At 32.9% G+C, this 21,412-nt stretch overlaps 3 protein-coding genes and 1 long non-coding RNA gene across 5 annotated transcripts; 1 reads left to right on the top strand and 3 right to left on the bottom strand.

Annotated features, from left to right (window-relative positions):
- Window positions 1-1,326: 1,326 nt before the first annotated feature.
- On the top strand, window positions 1,327-7,550 carry LOC107953665 (polyadenylate-binding protein, cytoplasmic and nuclear). Its single transcript, XM_016889037.2, has 11 exons — window positions 1,327-2,029; window positions 3,013-3,440; window positions 3,531-3,620; window positions 3,805-4,044; window positions 4,610-4,825; window positions 4,900-5,443; window positions 5,531-5,727; window positions 5,801-6,036; window positions 6,125-6,174; window positions 7,044-7,099; window positions 7,244-7,550. Exons 1-11 carry the CDS (start codon window positions 1,531-1,533, stop codon window positions 7,310-7,312), a joined length of 2,625 nt encoding a protein of 874 aa, XP_016744526.2. The 5' UTR covers window positions 1,327-1,530; the 3' UTR covers window positions 7,313-7,550.
- Window positions 7,551-7,733: 183 nt separating this feature from the next.
- Window positions 7,734-11,452, bottom strand: LOC121219276 (uncharacterized). Of its 2 annotated transcripts, XR_005915942.1 has the most exons (3): window positions 8,554-11,431; window positions 8,384-8,461; window positions 7,734-8,251 (listed from the first exon to the last, which is right to left on the bottom strand). It is a non-coding gene; the product is annotated as an uncharacterized lncRNA (long non-coding RNA). The 2 variants fall into 2 exon arrangements; XR_005915941.1 differs by lacking the exon at window positions 7,734-8,251 and having other exon boundaries at window positions 8,357-8,461; window positions 8,554-11,452.
- Window positions 11,453-12,299: 847 nt separating this feature from the next.
- LOC107953666 (40S ribosomal protein S20-2) lies at window positions 12,300-14,647 on the bottom strand. The gene is made up of 4 exons (XM_016889038.2): window positions 14,463-14,647; window positions 13,652-13,788; window positions 13,377-13,490; window positions 12,300-12,730 (listed from the first exon to the last, which is right to left on the bottom strand). Exons 2-4 carry the CDS (start codon window positions 13,761-13,763, stop codon window positions 12,588-12,590), a joined length of 369 nt encoding a protein of 122 aa, XP_016744527.1. The 5' UTR covers window positions 13,764-13,788; window positions 14,463-14,647; the 3' UTR covers window positions 12,300-12,587.
- A 4,337-nt stretch (window positions 14,648-18,984) lies between these two features.
- LOC107953667 (protein LOW PSII ACCUMULATION 2, chloroplastic) lies at window positions 18,985-20,259 on the bottom strand. Its single transcript, XM_016889039.2, has 2 exons — window positions 19,696-20,259; window positions 18,985-19,382 (listed from the first exon to the last, which is right to left on the bottom strand). The coding sequence occupies exons 1-2, from the start codon at window positions 20,093-20,095 to the stop codon at window positions 19,237-19,239; spliced, it is 546 nt and encodes a 181-aa protein (XP_016744528.1). The 5' UTR covers window positions 20,096-20,259; the 3' UTR covers window positions 18,985-19,236.
- Window positions 20,260-21,412: the final 1,153 nt, after the last annotated feature.

Raw genomic sequence — 21,412 nt, 5'->3', positions numbered from 1 at the left:
CTTTTTTCATTGGTTCAAGTATTTTTACCCAACATTATCACCTAAATAATATATTTAATATAATAATCTAGTTTGTGAAAAGTGGCACAATATTAACTTTTCAAATTTAAATTAATTTTTATAAGTTAATTTTTTTAAATCAAGTTAATTTATTTTCTGTAACTTTTTCAAATTTAAATAAATATAAAATTAATTAATAAATATAAAATTAAAATGCTTTTTAATCATTTTTAATAATGTATTATATATGTAGATTTTAATTTAATATCTTTAATGACAATTTTTTATTATATCTTACCGTTATGGTTGCAATTGAATCCAAACACAGTAATATTTTAATCTCATTAGTACAATAACTAATCTCACCACTACAGTTATTTTTAATTTTATTAAGAGCAACCTCACCGTCTATTCAAAGAAAGCTTTTGTCACATTATAAGTTTCATATGATCTCTTTTATTGTCAATGATATAATGAACTTTTGTATTCATACTAATGTTCACAATATAAAACATATTTGGTTATTCGGTGAATATAAATGAATGAGACATTAGAATGATTTTTCTTTTCTTTTCTTTGAATTGATAACATTAATGACAGTTAATGTGCCATGTTAGCTTGTTATTATGCCGTTAATGATAGTTAACAACTTAGTGACCAAAATATAACAAATTGATAACGTTGGCGACAATATTTTAACTTTCGACAATGTTAGCAATAATAAACTTTTTTTTAAGTTGGGTGACCAAAATGTAATTTAAATTAGGTAAAAAGATCTCTTTAGCCCCTCTTAATTTCAAATTGAGAAAATTAGCCCCTCTAAAAAAATGGAGCAATTTAATCCCTATCATTTTGAAAGTGAGTAATAAGGAACAATTAATCACGGGGTTAATGTCTTTCATTAATTATGCATAATTTTGATTGGTATGATAACAATTTTAGCCTTTGATGTTTACATATTTTGTTAATTTAGTATTGATTCTTAAAAATTCAACAAATTTAGACTCAACATTTACACATTTAGAAAAGTATTGTAGGCTAAATTTGTTAAATCATGACCAAATTGATTGAATGTATAAATTATGGGAGCTAAATTTATTATTATACCAGTCAAATTTATGTAAAATTGATGAAAAACATTAATGTTGCGATTAATTGTCTTTAGTTGCTCACTTTTGAATTTGAAAGGGATTAAATTGCTTTAATTTTTTTTGAGAGAGACCAATTTGCTCAATATCAAAATTGAGAAGGACTAGAAAGGTCTTTTTACCTTTAAAGTGAATTTGTAGATAGCTTATATAAAGTATTTGCAGATATGTAGCATCGGACCCACTGTAGCACAATGGTTAAAATTCTTCTTTGTATTTCCGGGATCGAAGCCCGGCGGTGGAAAGAGTAAATATTTTTTGTTTTTTGCATTTCGACCAAGCAATAGATATTATTATAGGAGTATTTTATTTTTTCCCATTTTGTAAGTTACAGTTAGAATATTGTATATTCATGGTTTAGAGTTCCTAAATTTAGTCAATCATGCGTCGGAAGAAGAGCAGAGCTAAACGGCGAGTCGCCCGATCCAACGAGGAAGACACGGCGGGAGTCGACGATGAGCCGGGAGCGTCGAAGGATGCTGTGGAAGCTGCCGAGGAGGCTGGTATCCAGAGTGAGAAGGACGTTAATCAAGAGATTGATTGTTTTAAAGAGGAGTTTGAGGAAGTTGAGAATGTGGTAATTGCTGTCATGGAGATGGACTCAATAATTCAACACAACGGCGGTGACGTTGTTCAAATTGAATCGAATTTTACTGATGGAAGTATTCGTAAAAGTGAATTGTGTTCAGAAGTAAATGGTGTGGGTGAGAGCGAGAAATCGGATAATTTGGATGTTAGTGTGGAGTGTAGTAAATTTGAGGAGATTATTGAGGATGGGACTGTTAGGGGACAGAATTTGAGTTCGAACATCCAAGTTATGGATGTGGATTCAGGGAATGGAATCGTCAATGGTGAGGAAGCCAAGGATCATGAAAATTCAGGTAATTGATTAATCATTTTCTTGAAAAGTGTTCATTTGAATTCGTTTCTAGCTATTTAGCTGACCTTTTGGTTGTTGGTTCCCATATGAAGTTTTTGTTAATTGATTTTTTTATATAAATAAATATCTTCTTTTATATATTACAAAATATTGAATGAGGTTTTAGTAGTAATCGTAGTTCAATTCCAAATTGCAGTTTATATTGCAAGTTCTGCAAATTAGTGAGACTAAAAAATGGTGAAAAGGGGGCGTTAAAGCCAATAAGCTATTGAAATATGAAATATGTAGATATTGTACCATCGAAAGACTGCTATTGTTACAGTTCAGAATATGAACACAATAGTCATGCTAGAAAGTGAAGGAAGAAATTATTTTGGTAAAAATTGACAAGCTCAAATCAAGCTGTTCTATTATGGATGTGTCTTTTGAACGTTCACGAGTGAGGAAATATCAGCTTAATACTTTCATTCTTTTTGGTACTATATTTGTTTAATTTTTCCTTTCTTTCAATTTTTTCTTGCATTGTTTGCATATAGTTACCCAAAACTAGTATGCACCGCTGTCTTTATGTTTTCTCATGCCCATTAAAGTTATTAGTTAGAGTTTTTCAACATCACTGGAACGAACATGAATCTTTTATCACAACTCACTGTTTGTGGTCTTTAATGCCTTGACAATCCATGCATGTCCCTGATTGTGATCCTAGTTAATTATGATATTTTAGGATGTTCAAAATTTTGGCTTTCTGAAGTGTTCTGTTCCTGCTAAAGCTTCCAGTTCACAATTTGCTCCAATAATCTTTTCTATACACACTCATTAGCATGCTGTATATTTGTGATCTGTGGACTCTGTTCTCCCCCACCTCTTTCCCTTCCTGTCCTCTAGAAGGAAGTTGTTTTTATCTTCAATTGCTTTCCCCTGTAAAATGGTAATGACATTACATATTTTTAATGTCAAACACATGTTGAGCTTTTCTTGGTACAGAACAGAAATCACTTGAAGAGGAACCCTCTTCTGCTAGAATTGCAGTCATGACATTAGATGGGCAAATCAATGATGGTTACAACAACAAGGATGGTAATGATAGGGAAAAAGAGGAGGAGAGCAGAGGTGGCCAGGAGCAAATTGAAGACATTGCAGTTAGTGATGTCAATGAAGCGTCTCAGGTAGTTGACCACGACTCTCCAACTAAGCAAAAGAAAGAAAAGCAACTGGAAATACATGTTGGAGGTCTGCATAAAGAGATAGTTGAACAAGACTTGTTTGAAATATTTGGAAAGTTTGGGGAAGTCCAAAGAGCAAGGATTGTGAGGCATCGAACCACAAAAAAAAGCAAAGGATTTGCTTTTATTCAATATGCCACAACTGAGCAAGCCAAGAAAGCTCTTTCTGACTTGAAGGATGGCATAGAGGTTAAGTACGACATTCATTTGTGTCCGATGTTATAAAATTTATCAGCTTTCTATATTTACTAACATTCTTTTTCCCCCTTATACATGTAGGTGAAAGGAAAGCTTGCTAAGTTATCAATCAGTCATGACCGTGATGTTCTATATCTGGGACGTATTTGCAGAACATGGACCAAAGAGGATGTAGGCAAAAGAATTCTGTATTCACTTTCTGTTTTCTTTTCTAGGCATTTGTTTGGATCACGTAATGCATTTATTAGATGCAAATCACATCTTGTGTCTGCCAAAAATTCATTTCATACTGCAAGTGATGAACTTAAATTCTTGATCTTTTTTTTTTTACCCTTTTCTTTTTGTCTCATTTTAGGTGCTTGGGAAGTTGAAAGGCTATGGAATTGAAAACATTGATGAGATACAAGTACCCAATGATCCTAAGGATGATAGGAAGATTAAAGGTTTTGCTTTCTTGAGATTCAATACATTCTCTGATGCAAAGGCTGCATTGCACCGTTTAAGGAAACCAGATATAGCTTTTGGCAATGCAAGAGGTGCTAAAATTGCTTTTGCTCGCACCCCAATGCATCCAAGAGAGAGAGTTCGGTTACAGGTTGGGAATCCATGGATGTTATACTCTCATTTACTTAACATTCAGAGCTTGTTATGTTTGTGGGTTTTTCCTTTTTGTAGTTGCATACTTGGACTCTCTTATTTTTTGGACAAGCTAAAATTTCATTTATCAAGAGAAGCAGGAAAACCTGCTAAAAGAGGTGACTTTTTGGGCTTTTTGATTTTTGAAAGATGCCATTGATTAAAACATGAAGCTCTTCAAAGAAAACAACTGCTATGGGCTGATAAAAGAGAAATAGAAGGGGGGGGGGACTAATATTCACTCTAAGGAACCAAATTAACTTCTCTTTTATGGACCAATATGGTGAAATGGTGATTGTGAACCACTTGATATAGAACCAATGCGATCGTGTTATCATATAGATTTATTGAACTTCTAAAATTAAATTTCAAAATGTTCATTATTAGGGATTTTCGTAAATTACTTTCTGTAAGAAATTTATGTGAGGATGAGGGAGAATATTAGTTGATAACAAGGGTAGAAGATCCTGTCTTAGCTTTCTGAATCGCACTTTCTTCTAAATGATAGAAGTCTCCTGCTGTAGGTGAAAACTATTTATGTTGAGGGGATACCAAAGTCTTGGGATGTACACAAACTTAAAGAGATCTGTGAACAATATGTTGAGACTAAAAAGGTCAAAATATCTAGGAATTTAAGCAATAAAGGCAAGGATTTTGGATTCATTTCTTTCACTACCCGTGGAGGTGCATTGGCTTGTGTGGAAGGGATGAATAAATTGCGATATGGAGGAAACGTCAAGGTAATTTCATTGGATGTCTCATTTGTTTTCTTTCTCTCTTAAATAGCATCTCTTAGAGTCAATTTTGGTGTCAGGTTAAAGCTTATATTGCAAGGCCTCTTGTTCAAGTGCGGCTGCAAAAAAGCTCTTGTCTAGGACTGAAATTTAGTAAAAGGCATAGAAAAAGTGATTGGTTGAAGATGAAAGGTCACGCCAGGTCTAAAGGCGTTAAAAAAGAGAGTGATGTGAGAGCAGCAACCGTTATATACAAGTCAAAGATTTGGGGGACCAAAGAAAAGCCAGCTGCAGTTGTGTATAAAAATAATCAGGATCCTTTGAATTCAAAGCATACAATAGAAGGTAAAAGAAATGAACAACAAAGCATTGCCCCTGAAACTCATGACGCTGAAGATGGACTATCTACCAAGCCCAAGAAAACTGATTTCAAGAGCAATAATAGAAAGAGACAAAGGAACAGTATGCACAGTAAGAGGTCATCAAACAAACCAGAAGGTTCTGTATTAAAGAGAGAAAGGAACCATATGCACAGTAAGAGGTCATCAAACAAACCAGAAGGTTCTGTATTAAAGAGAGAAAGGAACCATCTGCACAGTAAGAGTTCATCAAATAAACGAGAAGGTTCTGTATTTGCTGTTTGCGCTACTAAATACAGAGACTCTTAGAGGAGAATTTGCTAAAAAGCTTTATATGGCTTTTAATTCACAGGTACCTCACAAGGTCGACATATTCGTTCTTCTCGAAGTTCAAAGAGCAGATCTTATGTACGGAAGGGACATGGCAGGGGTGCAGATTCTATTGCATATAGAATACCAGTTAAAGAGGCATATGCCCCATCCACTAGTGGGTATCCAGGATCAGCTCATGGTGCTTTTTCTGGATCCAAAAGGCCTTCTTCTTATATGGTAATTTGCTAATTTGTACACAATTATTTAATGGTGTCACATGTGTTTGATCTCTTAATTTGGTTCTATTTAGGAATCTCATGCCGGATTCGCACAACCTGTGAAGCACAATGACCAATATCTCACAGAATGTATCGCACCTGCTTTTCATCATCAAAGGCAAGCTTATGCAGGGTATCTTAAGCTAGATCACTATGAAAGACAACCTCCTGCTAAGTACTTCAAACCTGCTATTGGGAATGATGCCCTACCTCATGCAGGATTTCTTGAGTCTTCTTTCAGAAAGCAAAGTTTTGATGGAGCCAGAAGGTATTGTTGTGCATCTTACACTTCTTTATTTGATTTTGGAGTTTATTCTTCATTTCTTTGTTTCACGTGCTTATAAATTTGTTCACAGGATTGCCGAGTATAGTGGCCCGGACAATCAAGGGCCTGTTCATGGATCAGGTAGCATCACCAATCTAGATATCTTTATCATTTGAAGCATCTATCCTCTTTTTAACCCTCTTGTATCTGTACGCTCAATATTTTTGTTTAATGTACTTTAGTGAAAATGATTGGAATTCTACTTTTGTTTACAAAAAGACAATTGATGGCCCCTCTTAATGCCTGATTTATTTATATGTATGTGGTTATATATGTGATACATGCATGTAAATATAAGGAGGCAAAACCCATTAGATATTGGGTTTTCAACTTGAATGCCCCTTCCAGTTCCTGCTTTATACCTTACAAACTTCTTGTGGACAATGTCCTCATGTGTTGGACTTGCTTTTCAGAAATTTTCAGTTCATTTTGTTAAGTATGGCGGGCACATAACCCACAGGTCCCAGGTGTGCGTGCCTAACTCCTTGACCTTCTAGTGAGGTTTCTCATGTGTAGCACTTGTGAGCTACTCATGAGGCGTAGTGTTAAGTGGTGTTATCCCACATATGTTAAGTATCGGGGTTTCCTATGGTATTATATTGAAGTTGGGCTCGTCCATCTGTTGCTATTGATCTTAGGTAGGATGCTCAACACCTTTTTTTAAGGGGAAAAACTGGTAGTAATTTTGGTAATGCCCTACAATAATAGTGATTCAGTTGTTTTGGGTCTGGGATAATTTTATTTTCTCTTGGGAATAAAAACATTGATAATACTCATAAATTTTGTTCATTTTTTTACCTATATTTGTGGTAACTGAATTATCTCTGTTCTTAATGGAATTTGAAACTGCTATATCTGAATATGTTACTTTTCTATTGTTGGGGTTTTGGAATTCTTGTGATTGGTAGCTAATTGTGAACACTGTCTGGTTACTGATTGTGTCACTGTAGGATCAGCTTATTCACGCCCTTATGTTCCAAACAACTTGAGCTATGCTGGATATGAGGTCACTCTCTCTCACACACTCTCTCTAAATTATTTAAAATTATGAAACATGTTAGTGATGCATTTTCTTTAAAAGAACGAAAAATGTTGCATAGTTGGCACTGTTCCTTTGAGTAATCAACATTCATATTCGTGGTGCATGCAGGGCAATAGTAATGGTGGTGGCTATCATAGGTTTAGGAGAGCATACACAGCAAGGCAAGCACACTATTGAACAGGAACAAGAACAATTTCATCGTCTATTTTTAGCATATTAGTTTAGAAACAATTTTCAGTCTTGTGAAGATTGAACTTTCTCTGTTAATAAAAAATGTATGTTTCCCGTAGGGATTATATAAAGGCATTGGTGATTGAGCTGCCCTCTGAAACCCATACCATCTAAAGGACTGATGTTTTGTAAGTGAAGAATGGCTGGAGAAATAATTATGTTCAATATCTTGAAATGTTGGTCATATTCTGAAGTTTGATCAACTCAAGTACTCAACTCCAGTCTAAGCAGTTAGAAACTCCATTAGGTTCCTCTCTCTCTCTCTCTCTCTCTCTCTCTTTATATTTATAAGGGAGGGATAGAGGGATGGAAGCCAAGGTTTAATATCAACTAAGATTTCATTCCAATGGAAATCCTTTACTGAGGTATTCGGTTAATTAGATTCCTCTATTTCTAAATTTGAAGTAAATTGATAAAACTGATAATTGGAGTCATGGTATTTTATTAAATTTGTGAGGTGACACGTAAAAGTTTGGATTTGAATGATGTGTCACTAACTATGTTAATGTGGAGTCACTACTTTTTAATTTGTGGAAAAAAAAGTTATTAATAAATACGTTTCATTTATTAATCAAAGTTAAATATTGCCCGTGGAAAGATGCAGTAGCCGCCATCGAGAATGGTTGATGACAGTTACATTGTTCAGTTTTTTTCTCTCTCTTAAAAATTGGTTAAACTTTAAACCTATAATTTTGGTCATATATCAAACCATTTATGATTGAGTTTGATGTTATAAATCAATTAAGCATCAATTCCACTCATATACTTTGCTCTTATACCACTTCCTCAGCTTCTCCTTTGTGCACGCTGGCTGGCTCAAAGTCTTTGAACTGTAACACAATCTCATTGCAGAGTTGGTCTTTATGGAAACATAGCCATATCTCCCTTGTTAAACAAATGGTTAAAATTCGCAGTTACTTTCCTACTTTGCAGCTTAACCATAAGATTAACAAATTTGGTACCAAGCATTGCCTAAATGTGGACCAATGGTAGAAAAAAGAATGCATCATATATTACCTTCTCAAGTTCCTCAACAACAGCTTTAGCAACTCACCCTTTTGTTCAAAGAGTTCATCCAAATTCATTCTCGAACCACTGCCACAAGAAATAAGATGCACTAGCATACAGAGGAAAACTGAAAACAAAAATAGCAAAATACATAGGCTGTATGATTAGAGGAAAGATACCATCAAACACTTAAGCCTGAATCGATTCTTTGGGGTTTTGCAGCTCATAAAATCCATCATTAGCATGTTCCTTCACCACCAGGTATTGAATTGAGCAAATCAATCGTACAAACACATTGTCCTACATAATCAAACATTATCATATTCATGACCTTAAAAGGAAAACCACATCTCTTTAATTTTCTCTAAGGAAGTTATAGGAGTAAAAGTCTTGTCTTGGTACAAACGAGTTGTAAGGAGTGGTTTTTCGCATGTTCTTGGGTACTCAGTGGTTTCTGTCAGTTTTCACTCCATTCTTCAGTTTTATGCAACGCTCCAAAATTTTCCGGTGTCAAAAAATGCGAAAATTGCTACAATTGAATCGGAGACATTTAGGGAAGTTAAACCGAGGTTTATGGGAATCGGTATCGGGTCGATTTTATAATCCGTAGTTAGCGAGCAATAATTAGTAGTTAGTTTTAAATTAGTTGGGAATTAGAAATTAAAATTTTAAGATATGGACTAATTTGTAAGGAAATCAAAATTAGGGAGTTACAATGTCTTAAGAGTTGGAAATAACTCTAGATAGAATAGAGGTCTTTATTTGGTAATCAGCCCAAGGGCATAAGAGCAAATATAACATTAGATGATTTTTTTTGGGTCGAACCCCTGAGGTTAGTTGGAGGGAACTGTAACCCATTCCATTTTCACCATAGTTGTCATATTTTTTCTCAAATTTCTTCAATCATTTTCTTTAATTCTTGATTCTATTCGATCCATTTCAGCTAGGTAAACATATTTTCTTAATTAATTATCACTATTTTAATTCTGTAAGCTTGAATTCTTCACTTTCTTTCTCTATATCCATTCACGTCATTTTCATTCTTGAGAGAGGAGCTTCGATTTTGTGTTTTTTTTTATTGATTTTACGTCAGATTCCAAATGTTTTTAAGTTTAAAACAACATTAGAACAAAGAATCATATTTGAGAAAGTTTGAGCGATATCTCAAAGCTTTAGGTGAGTTGTAGAGTGAGAGAGTGCTGAGATTTATGATGGTTCTTGTTGATTTTTAATAGAGTTCAAAAGTATTTTAAGTTCCAAATCGTAGTTATAATGTTAGATTTTAGTTTCAGTAAATATAGATTCAGGAGTAGACGAGTGTTTTTGAGTGGTTTTAGGAAGCGGCGATAGTGTCTCACTCCATCGAATTGCATCATTTTTCTAATTTGTTTTATTGATTTGATGTTGAAAATGAAACTAAAGAAGATGAAAGTTTGAAGGCGAAAGCAAAAGAGAAAGTAATGGAGGCTTGGTTTTAGTTTTTGCATTCTAATTTTCGTTATACTTCATGTTATGTTTTCATCTAAATTAATTGTTTAGGAACTGATTTTATGTTGTATGTATTGAATGATTACTTTGGTAAGCATCTTGTTATGGGTTAAGTACAAGTTAAATAAATAGAGAATTGTGTGTGTGATGTTGCTCATAGTGAAGCCTTAGAATGGTTAAATGATAAATAATGTTGCTGCTGGAATGTTGATATGTGTTTGGTTGATAAATAATTGGAAATACATGTTCAAATTTTTGAATAATCTTATTAAATAATTTTAGATAATTCTCATGTATAGTTAATATGTCATAGGATATATAGAGTTCTATAAAGTTTTTATATGATGCAAGTTTGCTTAATGTGCTTGAGAGATTTGTTTTATAAGGTTTTTGCACATTCTTGAGGAATAGGTAGAATAAGTCGTGTTACACATGCACTGAAGGTTTGTTATAGTGTGCCATATTATTGAGCTTTTGCAATACTTTTAGAAGATTTGGTTGAATATATATGTATTTATATACAATTCCAAATTTGATTATTTGGGGAAATGCTTTAATAAAAATGTTTAACAGAATTTTTGTTATGAGGAAGTGAAATTGAATGACTATGCTTGCTTCAATTATGTAATACAACTATGTACGCAAGGGTGCTGTGAAATGAAATGTGAAATGTTATGATCTTAATGAATACATTATGTGTTATAATGTTTTAAATATTCTTTATTATTATACTTCTTGATGCCATAGATGATATATTGTTGTTTGGTTAGTATACTTTTATTTTAGCTTATTGGAAATTTGTTATGCACCATTGAGCTTAATGAAAAAGCTCAATTTGTAGATTTGTGTTTCATGTATAGATTTAAGAGGTTTGCAAACGCTTGTTAGAGTCGAGCAACATTATTTTCGAGAGTCTTAGCTAGTCTTTTACTCGTAATGTCATTTTAGGTCTTCTTAAAATTTTTAGGCATGTACCATTGGATGCTTTTATAGTCTTTGGTATATTTCTCTCTGTTGTTTTGATTCATGTTGATTTAGTAACACTAATTTGGTATTTTTCACACTTATGAGGCTTTTATCTTGATTTGGATGTTGAGTTTCTAATGAATTTGCATCGTAGTTTCATGCTTATAATTTACTTATATAGTCTAATTTTTATTGAATATGCTTATGATGAAGAATTTGTTTGTTACAACATTTTTTCATATGTCCAACTTCCTGGTAGCATGTCTATTTTTACCTCCACAAGGACCAAAACACGTTGCTCGAGTGCGATGCAAAGTAATTTGGGTAAGATTGCTGTTCCATCCTATGGGGGTTGTCATGCTACTGCAATAGTGCAATGGGCTTGCTCTTGCCACCATTAAGGTTTTCAAAATCGGATTGCAAAATCGGATTGATGGTTGAATCGATTAAATTATTGATCTTTAGTTTGATCGGTTCGATCAGTTTAATTTACGAATTTAATCGATTTAATCTTCTAATTGAACCAGTACATTACTTAATCTCAATCCAATTAGTCTGATCGATCACTCTGGTTCAATTCAAACAACATTTCCTCCAGCCTCATTTTCATCCTCAATTCAACATTCTTCCAAAATGTCTCAAATTTATGGCACCATCGTAAAACTTCAGTTGGGAAATAAGATATGCATGTTTCGCCTAGTAGAAGTAATATTTTTTCATCATGTTTTAATATAAGAATTAACATTAAACAAATTTCAATTGGTGATTTTTAACCACTCAAATAACTTAATTTTAGAAAGAATGCTTGGCAGCATAGTTATAATTTCAGCTTACCAAGGAGGTCCTAAAAAGGACCATGATGCTAAAATGGACCATGATGCTATCTTTGCTAACTGTGACTGAAAACAGGCGGCTTTATATCAAGCTTTTTCCCCAAGTTCTTTTGGACTTGGATTTTTTAAAATGATTCTAATAGTTTCAAATAATTTTGAATTTTCTAAAATAAATATTTTTATTAATAATTCATTTTACGATGCCAAACAATTTAAATTTAACTTATAAAAAACATAAATTACATATATTTAATTGGGTTCTTTTGTATAAAATAATTAAAATACTTAATATATGTAAAATTTATCAGTATAAGATATATGAATTGATGAAAATATATTTATTATTTATTATTATATTGACAATTAAATAAATTTTATCTTTCTTATTAAATTTATAAACCTAATACTTATCTCAAAATCCAAATATATTATACTAAGCTCAAACCCAAAATAAAATAAAAATAAAAATTAAACCTGTAAAAATTATCAGCAAGACAAGCCTCAATGGGCGGTTTTTAAGTACTGTAGATGGAAATTTAAAAAATGGTTTTGAGAAAAATGGAGACCAAATGAAAACTAAAGGCAGAGATCCTATTTCGTTATTCTCATTCCCATAATCGACCCTTCACTAAGCAAAATGAAAATGAAGCAGCTAGTCTCGTGATATTTAATGTCAAATAATGCAATAAACAAAATCATCCAGACATGATCTTTTTAGGTAACAAAAAGGAAAGAGAATCCAGAGCCACAGGGCAAAATAGAACCTTAACTTTAATACTAGCATGGGAAAATCAAAAACTACAAAAGCCCTGTAACCAACCACTCAAGCTTAAAAGATTGTTTAGGACATCGAGGGCTATATCAGATGGAAGTCTTCTAATTGACTAAAACTAGAGGTTGCCAAAAAGCATATAAGTGAGGCATATTTAAGAATCTGCAATAGTAACCTCCACCTCAACACCAGGTTCAATGGTGATAGATGTGATCTGCTTGACCACATCAGGGGAGCTGAAAAGATCAATAACTCGCTTGTGAACACGGAGCTCAAATCTATCCCATGTGTTTGTTCCTACAAAGGGGCCAAATAGTTCAATAAATTGTCCAAACAAATTGTGTACATCAAATATTTAGCGTACATGAATTTCTTATGTTTTAAATCAGACTGCATGTCACTCCCCAACCATAAACAATGGATAAATCAACAAATACAGTCAACAACCAAGATCCTAACAGTTGCAATTCATACTCATTACTACAATAGAGGGCATCCAACTAAAAAGAATAGATTTTGACATATATATCTAATCCATTTATGTAGGCCAAACAAGAAACGAAGCAAAGAGTAGCACAAGCATTCAAAGATCCAATTACTAAGACAAGTTTATATGTTTAAACATGCAAAAAAGTTGCAAATGATAGTCCCTAATGATTGTTACAAAATAAATTAACAAATAAAAAAGATGGATGGATACTAAGAAAACAAGAAGTAGAGAAGAGCACAAGCACATACATATACTTGTAATCTTACAAGATGCTGGGATTACCAAGCAAACCAGAAAGATAGCAGAACCTTATTTTCTAATATAAGATATAATCTCTAGCTTTCAGCTCCGAGGGAAAAAGGAAACATAGAATTGTTTATGGGAAGTGTAGTTAAAACATGTTTTCAAGAAAAGAAACAGTCTTGAATAAAAGCAATTAACATAAGTAACTACCTTCACCACAGGGAGACTTCCTTGTTGTGATGTGAAGAACCTTGGTGGGCATTCTCACTGGCCCCTTAACCCTCAGTCTCTTATCCTTGGCACCACGAACCAAATCAGCACAAACTATCAATCAAACGGAAACACTTTAGACTAACAGAAACTATTTGGTTCAATTGGATATCAAACATCCTACATGAAATCACACCACGAAAAAGAATTTTAATAACAAGGCCCATAATATAATAAATGAAACTACAATATTTTAGCATAAAAGAAATCCATACCTTTCTCAAGGTTTTTCACATTCTTGGAGGAGAGAGTGATCCTGATCTTGTGAATCTGCTCCTGGGACTCCTCCAAACCAGGTTTTGTCGGCTTCATTGCAGCAAAAGCCATTGTTCTTAACTCAAACTTTTGGCTTCTGCTAGGACAGTAAGTCAATCACTTACAATGAATAAAAACTCCTCATACAAATTAATTCACAAAGTTCAAAATTGAAAAAAACTTTATTAACAATTTGGCTCCTAAACTACACCCCAATTCCCATATAGGTATTTAAAGTGTTTTCTAGAACTAAATTATCAATTATCCTAGTTTACCCCGTAAAATAATAACATCCCATAAGAATGTGAGACGTTGCACATTGATAATTTAGTTTCCACATCTAACAAAAAAAAACAAAAGCTTTACCAACATGGGAATTGGGGTATAGTTTAGGGGCCAATTTGTTAATAATGCCTAAATAAAAGCATAGGATTCAATAACTAGATTCTAAGTACTAAACCTAAGAAGAAAACTATCATATTCCATACAACCTTCAAACCTAGAACTATCTAAAACAAAAAATAAGGTTATATGCGACAAAAAGAAAGTCCTTTTTCCAATAAGACAATACATTGCAGTAACGTAAAAGGTCGAATTCAAAGGTTAGCGGGTTCGAACTTGTTTGATCAAAGATCGAGCCTTGCAACATATATAAAATAGATAGGAAAACCTGCTAAGTAGAATAAATAAATAAATAACCAGCATAAAGAAGAATTCTAAGTCCCTGTTGTGAAGCAAGCTTTTTACACGTCAAAATAAAAAGAAAGAAACCTGGAAGAAGGGAGCAAAGGGGAACGTCAAGCCACTGCTGCCTCTATTCTCAAAAGCGACGGAGGAATGAGATAAAAGCTTTGTACAAGATATATAGCTGCGGAGTGGAGCTGAACTTTATTGCTAGCGCTAGGGTTTTTGATGGACCAAATGCGTTTCGGGTCGGGTTACAGATATTTGACTCAACTCAAGTAGGAACGTTTTGAGTTTGGGCTTTTTCTTCACAACGGACGATCTAACATTAAAAGCCAATTATTTTTATTTAAGGTAAATTGTTCCTTATTCACCCTAAATAGTGATCTTTTTATTTTGAACGTTCTAAATTTTTTTGTTATTTTGTTCACTTCGAAAAATAAATTGATCAAATTTGGTCACTCCACCATTAAATGATAACAAAAAGATTAATAGTATATTTTCGCACATTGCTTTGGGGTAACCAAAATAAGAGCACCCCTATTTAGAGTGATTAACAGGTAGCTTACCCTAATTTTAGAGTGATTAACGTGAAAATGCACAATCAACATTTTGTTATCATTTACCGGTGAAGTAACCAATTTAATAAAAAAATATTTTGGAGTTACTAAAATAATAATAACTTCTATTCAGAGGGATTAACGAAATAATTTACCCTTTCATTTATAAGCAAATTTATTTCATATAATACTAATTAAATAATCTTGACCTTAAAATCTATGTTCTCTTTTGAAAGAGAATCGTTATCATGACCAAAAAAAATCTTAGTACCAAAGAAAAGTTCATAAAAATAAATGTAAAAAAACTGGTATGCCCACAAATTTAAATCATATGAACTTACCAATAAAATAAAATGGTCTTTTACATGTTAAAGAAGAGCCTTTTATCTTGCTCTTCCTTAATTCAAACATGTTTTCAAGTTTTCATTAGAGACAAACATAGGATAAGGAGAGATGAAATTTGTTTGAAGTTGCATTACTATTGTCTACGTCAAGCATGCGTGAATATGCGCCTAAATCACATGTATCATATTTTATAAAGAAAGAAGCTCTAAACGATATCAACATATAGTTAAAACTAGTCACATTTGATAAGTTCACAATTGTCCTATTTAGACCATTATGGAATAAAAGAAGACTTTTTCTATATAGAGGCAAAAGACCTGCCAACAAAAATAGAGGCAGAAGAATCAGATAGTTTTTCAATCCTAAATTTGACAATTAGGTCCATACTAATATTTGTATTTTTTTTTATCTATTTTGATATTTAAATTTGGTAACTAGATTTATTTTGATTTTCGAGCTTGAAAAATATAAAAATTCAATGATGTGACACTTTGAAATTATGCCACATCAGCGCTTGAAAATTAAAAAACTTATATAATCAAGCGATGACATGATACAATATTAAACTGTCGCATATAGTGTTATAATAATTGGGTTAGTGGTTCAACTAATCAAACCATTAGTTCTTGATTCAATCAGTTTAATCAATTCAACTGCTAGACCAACAATAACTAAATAAATAATTAAAAAAGCATAACAATTAAAAAATATTAAACTAGTTCAACTATTGGTTTTTGTCTGAATTTTTTTATTTTTATCTGTTTTTTATTCAATTAGTTCAACCTTTTTTGCTTTGATCAGTATACTGGTCGATTCTTGATCTAATTAATCTGAGCGACCAGTCCAGTCATGTTACAAGAACACTAGTCATATCATTAAATATTAATGGAATCCAAGATTAGGGGCCAAAATAGATCTAGTTGCTAAGTTCAAATACCAACGTGAATAAAAAAAATTTACACGTACCAAAATGGACCCAATTGTCAAATTCTGAGGCTAAAAATTATATTATCCTTTTTTAAGTGTTACTTTTATGGTCAATCATTTGTCTGATTTACTTAGCCAAACACTGAATTGGAATGAGAGCAACTGAAACCAGCTGTTAAAAGCAGCATCTTCTTTAACAAATCATATAGTATGGAAGATCTTTAGTTAATTGAATACAAATGACCACACCAAGTAAATGTTCTGTTCAAGTAACAAGCTCATCCATCCAACCATCTCTGGTTCTGTCGCTTATGGTTGTAATCTGCTACGCCAACGCTGTACAATTTTAGTTCATGGTAACATGCTGAATACTATAGACTAGGGTGCTATGCTGTCATTTGTAAACTACACCAAATATCGTATATAGCATTGTAGCTTTTATTTAAGAGGGAACTGACTGGTGCATAGTTACCCTAAATCATAAGTAATTAACAACCACTGCATTCTCAATCTGATAAGCAATACTTTAAATTAAAAGCTCCACTGTATCCAATTTCAAGAGCTTAACCCATCTCCAAACTGTTTTACCAGACTTACAGGAGACATTGATCTCACTAAATTTTTGCCCCCTCACTGTTGGATGATGCATTTTTCTGACTCAGCCCCACTTATTTAATGCTTTCCATCATATGCAGGAGAATATTTTCTTGCTCTGCTTTCAGCTGAATCACCAACTATCAAAAACCAAAGATCATATTTTGCAAGAGTAATTCTAGTTGGAAAGAGCACAAACAGATATGAATGCGAGAGACTAAGAAATGGTCCACGGGAAAAAACAATATCAATATGAGACCGGTGGATGCCCATTTACCACTATTAATATCTTACCAGAACAATGAAACTGACTATAAATTTTGCTTCTAACATACAACTGTACAATTATGTGTCAAAGTTGATGATCATCAATGAACAAAGTCCACCAAAATAAAAGGTAAGACTTGACATATTGAATGCGTCTGCGTCATGCAGCAACCTAACCTGTAGATTTTATTGGTTCCTAGAGTTTTAAAACTTTGTACAAATTAGGAGGTTGATAAGCATCTTCATAGTTGCAGGACAAAGGAGGTAGAGGCTCCCCGCTAGGATAATAATTTGGAACAAGAAGCAATGATTCCACATTATTAAGCTGGAGTTCTATGCTAAGATCAAGAAACAAGAGAAGGCAAAAGGAATAGTAGCAGTCAATATTGAATAAAGGGGAAGAAGAGAGCTTGTCAAAAAGTGGGAAACTGATGCAAATAATTTAGAGTAGAAAAGTAAATGAGGTAACAAAGATCTTCTTATGGAGCCGGCACAAAATTGGTACAAAATATACCGAAATTTGAACCAGCATGCGAAGTTCAATAATGATGACCTAAACGAACTGATACATAGGCCTTAAACTAACTCATGCAGAACAATGGAATGTTTTAATGATTTGAGCCTTTTAAGTGGTACATGAGAAGAAAAGAGGCATTTTCATATTCAAGAATGGATGTCTTTCAGAAAGGATTATATACTACAACGAATTAAAACTCTTACACCCAGGGATCTACCTTCTTCATTCAATGAATAAGCTATGTACTCCCTTTATCCAATCTATTACGACCATATCCTATTACTTCTCAAAAGAATATAAGATATTGGAACAGAAATGAATAAATAGATCTCCTGCACTCCTTTTACATATTTTTTTGTTATAACTTTCTATTAAATAGTAAGCCTTTCTATATACCCTAAAAAATCTGGTAAAAAGTAAAACTCCTTATTAGCTCAATTCTGAATTGAAGTCTAGCTATTCTATTGTTCATTTTCTTATTGTATAGTATTTGATGCTACCTACCAGGCTACAGTCTGGAGATTGAAGCCTTTACCAGCAATAAGGCGTAAGCTTTATGTGATCAATCCAATGAAACCAGCATGCAGTTAGACAATGCTGTAGTTGGAAACAAACTAAAACTTGCATTGTCAGTTCTGACAGACAGCAAAAATTGGCTAAAACCAGAGTTCATTGAATAACAGAAATAATAAATACAATGTTTCCAAATACTCGATTCAGAAAGAGGAGATTTAAGTGGCTGCAACAAGACCTAGCTAGTCAAAGTTCCGTTGGCTGCAAAATGTCTTACAACTGGCAAGAGCAGAGATCATTTCTCGTAGTAGAACAAATCAAGCAAAGAGTAACAATTGATTGATGTTAATGACTATAACATTACATAAAATCCATAAATCATGAGAGAAATATCAAGCACCATGAATTTAGCATTTTGCTTCAGGACAGTTTCCAACATATAAAACTTGTGCATATTTGTAGATGATGGAGAACTAATCTGCTTGGATTTTGAACAAATTGATGCACACCGAGTTGTTCATCCCACTCTTCTGGAAGGAAACAGTATTTTATTATTTGTTATTCATTAACTCTTTTACCTAAGACATAGTGGGTCCAACGTAGCTACAAGAAAACAGAACTATTGGTCACCTTGAAGAGCATAGCACCAAGCTTCCACGCATCATTGCCAGCAAGTAAGCATATGGAAAATAACAATCTCAGTAAATTTAGACAGCAAAACACAAAAACGAGTCTTTGGGATTTGAAGAAGCAAGCAGTAAAACTTAGTTGTCAAATTTTAATATCAAAGTAAGGAAATTCCTTGTAAACTGCATTATTGTTTTTTCAGGTAAAAGAAGTTAAGAAATTACCATGCCATGCTTTCAAAGATTCCAGACATATAATAGAATCAAAACAGTTGCATTTATTAAGACGCACAATTTGTGCAGCTGTTTCAATGGCCAATTAAGACACAGCTGCATCAGCAGATCACTAATAAGGATGGTTAATATTCCTTGCATGAGGTTCATTTCTGGTTAATACAATTTTCTTCACAAGGAAAGCACTAAAACTGAAAGTTCTGCCTGCAGAAATGTACAAATGCTCACTTTCTTTTCAAGACAGCAGTCCACTCTTACAGTATTATACGAATAACTATTTACTTTTGGTCCTTAAGTTTCTCATTTTCCAGGTACTTCAACACTCCATACGCAACAGTTCCAGCAATAAATAAGATAACAGTTGGGGTGAAAGATGGGTACAAGTACTTCACAAAGAACTTATCCCATTCTTCTGGTAGGAAGCCTGTAAATAAAAACAGCTTATAAGTTATTTGGGATGACGACTTATAGCTTCATAGAAATCACTTCCATACTTTGACATATACAGCTTTATGGAAATGCGACTTATCACTATGCATTTATCAAGGGTTAAAAAGCCTAGTAAAGTAGTTCTGAAGGCCTCCAGTTTTCCAATGAAACAGAAAGCACTGTTTCTCCTAAAAATGTTCAATTTCAATCTTATTTTACCTAAATTAAGGTTCGAATTTATACTACAAAGAAATGGGTGACTTTCAATAAGCAGCAATACGGCGTATAGTAGTGATTTGTAGAAAAACCTGAAGCAGCAAGAACAATGCCTTGGACAAGAATGATCCCACCAAGCCCCAACCATGCCAGTAGAAAAGCACTCTCATTTTTCCTCTGTTCCTCAGCCTTAGCCTCTTCCTCTTTGGTGAGGAAAGCAGGTTTCTCAACAGGCGACCGCCTTATTATAGACGCCCTCTCTCTTTTTCCCTTGGGCTTCTTTTTGTTGCTGCCGCTGCTTGGGGAGGGTGAGGAGCCAAACCCTTGGCCAGGTACGACGGCCTTCTTGGAAGAGGAGGTGGGGTCAGGAGTGGGGTCGGCGTCGACGGTGGGCTTCTTGGATTTGATTGAAAATTTGGGTTTTGGGAAGAGGGAGTGGCGGTGATAGACTGTGTTAACCAAATAAGATGGGGTGTAGATTGGTAGCGCCATTTTCAGTTTTAGTTGGTTAAACAGCACTCCAGCCTGAGTTTCATCTTTTTGTCAACCTGGATTTTTTGGGGTTATTATCTCATATCTTTCCCATAAAAATCTAGTATTTATGCTTACGCCCCTTTAATTCTTTTCTTTTATTTTGCTTTCCAAAACTTTGGGAGTATCTACTAATATTGTTGACAAGGGAATCGACTCAAGTCTTCAAAGTGTCACCCTCTTGGAGAGCTAATCGGAAATGTCAATAACTAAAGGTATTGTCCCTATGTTAGGGTTTTTTCTCTCTATCTTTGCACATCGAGCCACCAATCAAGGCCTTATATAGGACAAACAAACCTGATGGTTTGTTTTGAATGGGTGGTGAGATTGGTTCTGATGAAATTAAAAATAACTGTGGCTGTAAAATTAGTTATTGTAGAAGTGAGATTAAGTATTATAGTAATAAGATTAAAAACGGTGGCGAGATACATATTTAGATGCAATTGTAGCGGTGATAGTGAGATAAAAGTAAAAATGACCATCACACTAAATTAAAATAAGCTTATATATAATAATTCAAAAAAAAACATTAAAACCATATATATTAAATAATAAGTATAAATTAAATTTATATTAACGTTGAATGACAATTAAAAATATTAAAATGTTTGAAATATGAGAGACATTAATTTAAAATGTATTTATAATATAAAAATGATTAAAAATAATAATTAAAAAGGATTAAAACCATATCAAATAAATATTAAAATTATATTTATCATAATAAAAATTTTATATACTTATTGGATTTTTTATATAAAAACAAATCTTAGATATAATAACATAAATAATAAATTTTAATAATTTTTTCCTTATAATTACTATATTTATATTTATATTTAGAATATATTCAATATTTATAAAATTCTCTTTCAAACCAAAAGTATGTAAAATCAAGCCCCAATTCCCATAAACTCAATGTAACATTAAAATGGAGTAAAAAATAAAACAAAAGTAGGAGGGTTTGAATAAAAATATAAATTTGAAAAATGAGTTTTGATAAATCTGTTTTTTAAATAGGTTGAGTTTCGGGTAAGTATTTTGAGGGCCAAAAAAACTGCTGTTGTTTTTTACTGTTTTTTCATTATTTTGCTATCATTTTGTTATTATATTACTATTATTTTGTTGTTAATTATTGGATATTGTATAACTCTTATTTTATTATTAATTTTGTTACTATTTTAAAAGTATTTCTTACTAAATTGCATCTATTTTAGTTTTATTAAAGTATAATTTTTTTAACTTGTTAGGAAATATTTATTTTAATATTTTTAATGT

The sequence above is a fragment of the Gossypium hirsutum genome, chromosome D07 (assembly GCF_007990345.1).
Source record: "Gossypium hirsutum isolate 1008001.06 chromosome D07, Gossypium_hirsutum_v2.1, whole genome shotgun sequence".
Taxonomy (NCBI): Eukaryota; Viridiplantae; Streptophyta; class Magnoliopsida; order Malvales; family Malvaceae; genus Gossypium; species Gossypium hirsutum.
The sequence above is the reverse complement of the archived record's forward strand: the minus strand, read 5'-3'. Positions and strand labels throughout refer to the sequence as shown.

Coding starts and splice junctions, on each gene's coding strand:
- LOC107953665 (XM_016889037.2), top strand. CDS start 1,531: ATGCGTCGGAAGAAGAGCAGAGCTAAACGGCGAGTCGCCCGATCCAAC. Junction 5,728..5,800: donor AAAGGCCTTCTTCTTATATG/GTAATTTGCTAA, acceptor GGTTCTATTTAG/GAATCTCATGCCGGATTCGC. Junction 6,037..6,124: donor AGTTTTGATGGAGCCAGAAG/GTATTGTTGTGC, acceptor ATTTGTTCACAG/GATTGCCGAGTATAGTGGCC.
- LOC107953666 (XM_016889038.2), bottom strand. CDS start 13,763: ATGGCTTTTGCTGCAATGAAGCCGACAAAACCTGGTTTGGAGGAGTCC. Junction 13,491..13,651: donor TGTGAAAAACCTTGAGAAAG/GTATGGATTTCT, acceptor TTTGATTGATAG/TTTGTGCTGATTTGGTTCGT. Junction 12,731..13,376: donor GAAGTCTCCCTGTGGTGAAG/GTAGTTACTTAT, acceptor GCCCCTTTGTAG/GAACAAACACATGGGATAGA.
- LOC107953667 (XM_016889039.2), bottom strand. CDS start 20,095: ATGGCGCTACCAATCTACACCCCATCTTATTTGGTTAACACAGTCTAT. Junction 19,383..19,695: donor CATTGTTCTTGCTGCTTCAG/GTTTTTCTACAA, acceptor TTTTATTTACAG/GCTTCCTACCAGAAGAATGG.